The 8496-nt window shown below is 33.7% G+C and overlaps 1 protein-coding gene across 1 annotated transcript in view; it reads left to right on the plus strand.

The window, feature by feature from the left end:
* The window catches only part of CCDC73 (coiled-coil domain containing 73), a 142643-nt gene that overhangs the window by 131608 nt on the left and 2539 nt on the right, over positions 1-8496 (plus strand). The window contains exons 17-18 of the mRNA XM_059069872.2: positions 614-2119; positions 5343-5476. Coding sequence (XP_058925855.1) covers positions 614-2119; positions 5343-5476 — 1640 coding nt within the window. The remainder of the gene's footprint in view (positions 1-613; positions 2120-5342; positions 5477-8496) is intronic.

Here is an 8496-nt window from a genome sequence, read left to right on the forward strand (position 1 = left end):
GGATTAAAAAGACCCTTCATGCCCTAAATTTGTAGTCCAGATTATTGTTAACTATACTGAAATTTTGAAATCTATGGTTAAAACCCAGATGAATAAAATTAATATCTTAAGTAGATATTCTATATATTTTTCCCAGAAGTATTCCAAATTTTAAAAATATTTACACGATAGTAAGAAAGTGATGATTATTAGTCTTGAAGAAACCAGCTAGCAATTTCTGCATCTAGGTAGTAAGAGAAATTACAATATGACCATTAGAGTAAATTAATTTTTATCTAATCAGCTGTGTGTTTATATGGAATTGTACCATATGCCCAAAAGGAAGCAACAGACTAGAGAAATAACCATTTTGTAATGCCCTCAACTTACTTTTTTAAACCAAAAATACTTTCGCTGTTATGAAATAAAAATTTAGTGTGAATAGTCGGACATTTTAGCATGCTTATTAAATGGAACTCAATATTTACATAAAATTGGTGTCATTATGTTTGTGTAATAGCTTGCCAGTGAAATATTTAAAGCTAAATGTTTTTATAAAAATAGTTAACATGCATCTTATAAAAGCAGGCTTTTGTGTATAACCCAAAAATTTACTGTGTTCTCATTATAACAGACTTACAACCTTTTGAAAAAAATCCCAAGCAGAAAATTAATACTGTTGTACCTCAGAATGAAAATCAAAGTGAAATCTACCTAAGCAAAACCCTCGGCATAGAAAAAGAATTAATTAGTCAACGACAAACCTTGGATGTTACTGACTTTACGAAAGTGGTTACTACAGAAATACAAGACAAGGTGGACTTGGAAAAAGATAATGGGTGTACAGAATTTAAATCACCAAGTATTTCTTTTTTAGTGGCAGATATATCAATAGAAAGAGAAAAGATACATCCAGAAAGAACTGAAGGATTAGATCTTCACCATGCAGGTGTACACCTGGGGGTTGAAAATAACAGAACATCATTTAACAGTATTTTATATGAGATGGCTTGCAATACAAATCATAAAAAAGATGTTTCTGAAGATGAACCATTCAAACAACAATTCAGATTGCCTCCAGGGACTCAAGAAAATGACACGGAGAAGGAAATTACAAATAGTTGCCAAACCAAAGCAAATTTGAATTCATCTCTAGATGTAAAAAGGAATTTTGTCCAGTGTCAGAAATATAATTTACCAGATTCAAGTAATGTTATGTTAGATGATAAACAATGTAAAATAAGACAGATACAACTGTTAAATAAAAAAAGTGAATGTAGCGTATTGCCGTTTAAAGAAATTTCGGATTTTCAGCAAGTTGGTGATGATACTTCAGAGCAACCTGAACTAACTATTCCCTGTGATGTAGCAATCAACCACCCCATTTCTTCTGCTGTTTTCAGTGACAATTTGAATGTACTTTTAAAGAATGCAGATAAAACTGTTAATATTATGCCTATGTTGGTGACACCCAACTCAAGCCCTGTGAAAAGAACTATATATAGGAAAAATGTGAATGATACACATAATAGTCAAATTAAGAACTGTATGGGGTATCTAGAAAACAATGTGACTATTTCCCATCTTCAGATTAACAATGAGAATATAGATGCTTCACAAGCCAAAGATATGAAAACTGCTATTCATGTGAAAACTTCCACAGAAATGCAGTTTTCCAGTAAAGAGAGTCAGATTGATGAGAATCAGATAACTGAAGTAAAAAAAAATGACCTCTTCCCTAATGAAAGACAGCATACATTGTTAAATAGTACAGAGAACACAGAGTCATTAAATGACATTGTTTCAGGAAAAATTTACAGTGAAGGACAGCTGGAAGAATCATGTCCATTTCACATAAAGCCATCTGGAGATTTAGTAAACAGAAGTGGAAGGTCAGCCTTTGATCTTTCAACTTCAGATAAAAAAACTGAGAAAACTCTAGTATATGTGAATTTTCTAGACCCCAGTTCCTGGCCAAAAGTAAATCAAATTGAAAGTCAAACAGTGAGCACTTCAGCATCTAGCATTCCTTTGTTGCTGAAGAAGAGACCAATAGGTCTATTAGAAAACAAAAAGATGGTTTCGTTGACACCTTGTAAAAATGTCGGTGTGGATGATGACAGGAAGGATAGTGGACCAGGTAAGAAAATAAGGGTTATGTTTTAATTCTTTTAAAATTTGTATTTCTACTTATTATTCTTGGTAAAAATTTTCCAGATTGTTTAAAATGAAAATTTATTTATATTACTATATATATATATATTTTGCCTAAACCTAAAAGACTCCCTATATGTATTGATATGTATGTAAAAGTAGGAAGTTTTATTTAAATGGAAGTGGACTTATTTTCACCTAAATCTGAGCCAGTATTATCAACATGTACAGAGGTCAACTGCATTTTGGAAATTTAAAAAAAAATCCTTTCATTATCAAAGAACTGAAAATAGCAAAAACAACCACAAATCTGGGTCATTAATTTTAAATTAGGAACATCTACCTAATCCAAGTCTCTTTTTTTACTTTCTAGAGCAAATGCAGTGAAGTTGTTGATACGGCTTCTGCCAGTGTTATGTTTACTCTTTTTCTTTCTATACTAAAAAAACCCAAAAAACAAAAAACATACAAAAAAAAAAAAAAAACAAGCTTTCTTCTCTCAGAACTATGTTTTAGTTTTCTTCTATGTTGTCACTTTCTTCTCCCGATTTTTTCCCTTTCCTTAATTTTTCTATTTTTTTCTGTCCCTTCACCAGCACTACAAATCTAGCTTTGTTCTTTTATTTTGCAAGTAACAGTGAGGTGTAACATTAATACCTTTCATATCATTGATATTATCATTGTTTGAAACACTTTAAATTGAATCCCTTAATAATTATATGCCTGTATTCATACATTCAAATATTAAGTAGTTCAGATAGTGGAGACTTGTTTTACTCTTTCAAACCACCATATGAAATAACGATGTGCAAATTTTGCTTTAAAAATCCTCCAGGAAAAGGGAGCTGTCTTACACTGTTGGTGGGAGTGTAAATTGATACAGCCACTATGGAGAACAGTATGGAGGTTCCTTAAAAAACTAAAAATAGAACTACCATATGACCCAGCAGTCCCACTACTGGGCATATACCCTGAGAAAACCATACTTCAAAACGAGTCAGGTACCACAATGTTCATTGCAGCACTATTTACAATAGCCAGGACATAGAAGCAACCTAAGTGTCCATCGACAGATGAATGGTTAAAGAAGATGTGGTACATATATACAATGGAATATGACTCAGCCATAAAAAGAAACGAAATTGTTATTTGTAGTGAGGTGGATGGACCTAGAGTCTGTCATACAGAGTAAAGTAAGTCAGAAAGAGAAAACCAAATACTGTATGCTAACACATATCTATGGAATCTAAAAAAAAAAAAAAAAAAAAAAAAAAAGGTTCTGAAGAACCTAGGGGCAGGACAGGAATAAAGATGCAGACGTAGATAATGGACTTGAGGACACAGGGAGGGGGAAGGGTAAGCTGAGACGAAGTGAGAGAGTGGTATGGACATATATACACTACCAAATGTAAGATAGCTACCTAGTAGGAAGCAGCTGCATAGCACAGGGAGATCAACTGGGTGCTTTGTGTCCACCTAGAGGGGTGGGATACGGAGGGAGGGAGACGCAAGAGGGAGGGGATATGGGGATATGTCTACGTATAGCAGATACACTTCGTTATACAGCAGCAACTAACACAACAATGTAAAGCAATTATACTCCAATAAAGATGTTAAAAAAAAAAAACAGTATAGGAAACTTGGGAAGTTATAACAAAAGAATCTTAAATGGATTGCAGTTTACCTAAAACTTAGATAATTCTTAAAATAATCAGAAACAAGATTATAAAACAATTTTTTTTAATCCTCCAGAATTAAAAAAAAAATAGGGAGAGGTACGTGACTTAATATTGAAGTACTGAAGGTGGGTGATGAGTACATTGACGTTCATACTCTTCACTTTCGTGTATTTGAAAATTTTAATATTGAAGATATTTTTAACATAGAGGTATATACTACATAACATATAGGTGCTATATAAATGTAACTTAAAAATAACTATTAAGAAGTATGATCATAGCAATCTCGTAGTTAAAGTTGTTGACGTTGTTGAAGACAGTCTTAGATTTTACGGGAACTTTGCCTGTTTAACAATATGCGTTTAGACGCAGTGAAGAAATATGGATTACAAGGAAAGCTTTGCATGGCCTTCTGACTTAACAGGCTTCTTTTAAAAAGGAAATTGAGAAAATTTTAAAAAGAAAATGTGGGAATTAAGGGGCTTCGCTGGTGGCACAGTGGTTGAGAATCCGCCTGCCGATGCAGGGGACACGGGTTCGTGCCCCGGTCCGGGAAGATCCCACATGCCGCGGAGCGGCTGGGCCCGTGAGCCATGGCCGCTGCCGCAACGGAAGAGGCCACAACAGTGAGAGGCCCGCATACCGCAAAAAAAAAAAAAAAAAAAAAAAAAGGGAATTAAAAGCAAAATAAGTATATCTTGTTTACTGGCATGAATGGAGAATACAGGAGAAAATAGAAAACACCAAAACACTGTAAAATCTCACTTCACAAACTAATTTTCCAGATATAATAAAATGTATTAAACTTCAGATTCCATTAATTTTGTCTGTCAAAAGCTGTGGTTAGTTTAATGCTGTTAGTCAATGGACTGGTCTAACATTTACCATTTTCTCACAAGTCCTTTCTTCTAAATTAAATATCAATGATATAAATTAAGATGGAAGGAGAGATGACTAAAACTATAGAAATTCAATTTGTAAAATACTCAAACTTGTAAAAGATACTCCTAAATATCTTTTAACCTTACATGTTTCTCTAAATCATTGTTATCTATTTATTAAAGCCCAATGACCCTCTATTAGACAGCCCTTTGTTGGATTTTTTATCATGGCCAATTTCTTTTTAAATATATTTTACAAATCTAACTTTCATTTGGTTCATACTTATCCCTTTGAGTTGGTAAGATGTTCACTATATAAATGTTTGTATGTGTAGGCAGTGCAGTAACCAGGGGAATAAGGATGACATTTTAAGGTATTAACGTTATATTGCTTTAGAAGATATTTATACCATGTCACTAATTTTAATGTGAAATCAGGTTTTAGAAAGTAGCAATAAAAAAATTGTTTTCTGACATGAAATGCCTAATGTAAGAGCAAAGTCTATGGAAACGAGTGTTCAAAGTGAGAAGAAAATAGAAATTGTTACTTTTTAAATACAAAGCATAGGATCAGAGAAAAACAAGTTTAGTCACTAAAATGAGTGCCTGGAGAATAAAATTCAGTTGTCATTTCCTCTCTGTCAACCAGATACTACCAGCATTAACAGAGTTGCTGACATTTTGAATAACTCGAGTATCCATCCAGATCCCAGGGGAGAGCCCAGTGAAGAGAGGAATGCAATTGCAAAGACTTTTTGTGATTCTTCTTTTCCCACAGAACATGTAAGTCAATTAAAAATATTGCGGAGCAGACCTTAGTGAGCTAATTCTACAGATATGTGTAGAACTGTGTGCATCTGGATGCTTTAAGACCTAACTGATCTTCAAAATAATATCAAGAGGGCAACATGGCACCATTTTTCACAATTAAGTTTGATGGAAAACAGCAGGAAAAAGTCACAGTGTATAAATCAAATAGATATAATCCAGCCTGTTTTGGGAAGGAGTGTGAGGTAGTGTATTATGTACTTATATTTTTTAGTCACCTAAGTTTAGGAATAGTGGCATTTGAGCATTTATTTATTTATTTAAACTATTTTTAAAAATAGTTCACTCATTTGAGAATTTAAAATTTTAATAAAAGATGCCTTAAATAACCTAATCAATAGTTCAGTTGTTTTTAATAATTAGTGCTTAAGTTAATTTATATTATTTTGGGAAACTATTGCAAAGGAAGAATTTGTCTATTTTAAATTATTTCAATTAAAACAGTATGTGAAAAGATCAAATATTCATACATATATCAAGTATGGATATAAATATTAAGCAAAGTATTTGTAGAGATTATATGGCTCCAAGAGTCCATTTGTCATATGAAAAGTAACTACAACTGACAGATTTTTTTTTTTTTTGCAAAATTTGTAAGTTTTTTAACTTAGTGTGCAAAACTTCAGTGCAAAAAAGGCTGTATTAAAAAAAAAGGCTGTATTGTTTAAAATCTAAAGAACAATTACAGGTATAATTGCTAAAAGGTAACCTAAAAAGGTTAGGAAAAATGACAGAAAAAACAATTGCATAGTCACTGTATATTTTAAATTTTAGAGATGCACATTAAACAACTTTTCCTTTAGCACATCTAAAGTGAAAATTAGAATACTAACACAGCCTTAACAAGTAATAAGTTCTAACAGTACATTTAATTTCCATTTTTAAATTGGAGAAACCTCAAGATAGCATAACTCTCCCTTTGGGAAAGTTGAAACTAAAATCAGGATCTACCTTTTCTACCTTTGCATAATTGAGCTCAAAAACAAATCGTTTCAGCTTGATGTTCAAGTGTACAATCTTTAAACTATGGTACTAAAGCGCAGTGGGCCAGGCACTGGCAAATCTAAGTTCTGACCTTGGCTAATTGGGTAAGTCATAGAATCAAAGCAAAAGCAAAAAGAAGCTTGAGTATCAAAGCTAGACACTCATTCTAATTGGGTTGAATACTTAACACTTCTAAGATAATTGTCCTGTTTTCAAACAGTTTAAGGGTATGATGGAACATTCCACATCTCCCTTTCAAGCCCATTTTTATAATAAACCCAATAGGGAAGTTCTTTGTATCTAATGCCTTTTGTTAATTAATGTTAAGAATTTATATTTATAGAATTTAAAACTTTTCCGTAGAAATATTCCAACAGTCCTACATCTTTAAAACCAGATGAGGCAGTGACACAAATGTGAAGTAATTTTCCAGTCATTAGGAACACTCTGCAGTGGACTTTGACTAGGTATCTTGGCTCTTAGTTGCATGCTACATATAACCTTCTCAATGTTCATAATATAAAAAATTTCTTCTCAAAATACTGGTGCATGTAAAACACTAAATGTCTGTTTAGCTAAGTGATTATCACTAGGCATCAAGCACTATGCTATGTATCATTGTCCCAGGTGAACGAACCCTGATTACCAATTAACATCTAATGTGGGACAAATTTAAAAGCAGATCAACTCTTGCCTAGTCTACTGAAAATGCTTTGATCCCTGGATTAAACCAGGCCAATTTAGTCTCTTTATGATGCCTGTTTACTTGCTTACGTACACTTTTCTAAATCAGGGGCTGTTGAATGACAGCTGGCGGGCCAAACGCAGCTGACTGCTTTGCTTTAGTAAAATTTTACTAGAGCACAGCCACACCCATTCCTTTGCCTGTAGTTCTGTGGCTGCTTTTTTATTGCAATGACAGAATCAAGCAGTTGTGAGACCACTTGGCCCACAAAGCCAATATTTACTCTGGCTCTTTACAGAAAAAGTTTGCCAACTCCTGTTCCAAATGAAAAGTGAATTTTATGAAGACTTATAGCCAGAAAGGGAATATAAGTTCTTCACATTTTTCAACATATTTTTATGCATACTGTCCACATCAATCCTGTAAAATTCTGGGTAGTTATTATGAGCTAATCCACTTTTCCCCTACAGATCCAGAGCAACATGAAGAGTGTTTTTTATTCTTAGAGCAGGGGTTAGGTTGGTAGCCTGCTGCAATCTTGATTATACCCAGGAATGAGGATGGGAGAGAGGGGCCGGAGTAAGCAAAGAAAGCCACTTATTTTACACAGCCAATGATATTAGGTTCATTTAAGTTAAATTTTAAAATGCAACCGCAGGCTTAAATAGAGAGGACTAGTACCAGGGTAGGGGAAGTTCTAGGCCAGAGAAGATCTTTTGAGTCAGGCAGAAAGAGGTTAGGAGGCAAGTGATTTTTATGAGAAGGAAAGGAAGGAGCAAATATATGTGGGAGCATCCCTGTAACTAGAATTACTTCTGTTGGCTGCAAAACCTAAATTAAGCTAAATAGGACACGTTTTATTAAGTGTAAACTTTAAAATTACATCTTGCTTCTCTCTACAGCCAATCCTTCCTGCCCCTCCCACCAAGTAGGTAAAGGGAAACAAACTAAAGCAGATATGTATAAATGTCTCCTTCCTTTTTCAAGATTAAAGGTCAAAGAATCAGGATTTTGGAAAATTGGGTAATTTGTACTTGGTATCAAATGCACCAAAACACTTCTAGCATTTTGTTGGCAAAACAGGACCATTATGTTATACAGATCATCAATCATTTTACTCTAAAATCAGTAGCAACCTACATTTAGATTTGGTCTATTTCTCTGTAACTATTCTCAGTAGTGCATGAAACTGACACACTGCCCACTGCACTTAGGAAGCAGGTTCTCAATGTTGCATGGATGACTAATATTCATTTTGGCCCTGTGAGCTACATGAAGTACGCTGAACACTTATATGTATGCCAGA

The sequence above is a fragment of the Kogia breviceps genome, chromosome 7, assembly GCF_026419965.1.
Source record: "Kogia breviceps isolate mKogBre1 chromosome 7, mKogBre1 haplotype 1, whole genome shotgun sequence".
Classification (NCBI taxonomy): Eukaryota; Metazoa; Chordata; class Mammalia; order Artiodactyla; family Physeteridae; genus Kogia; species Kogia breviceps.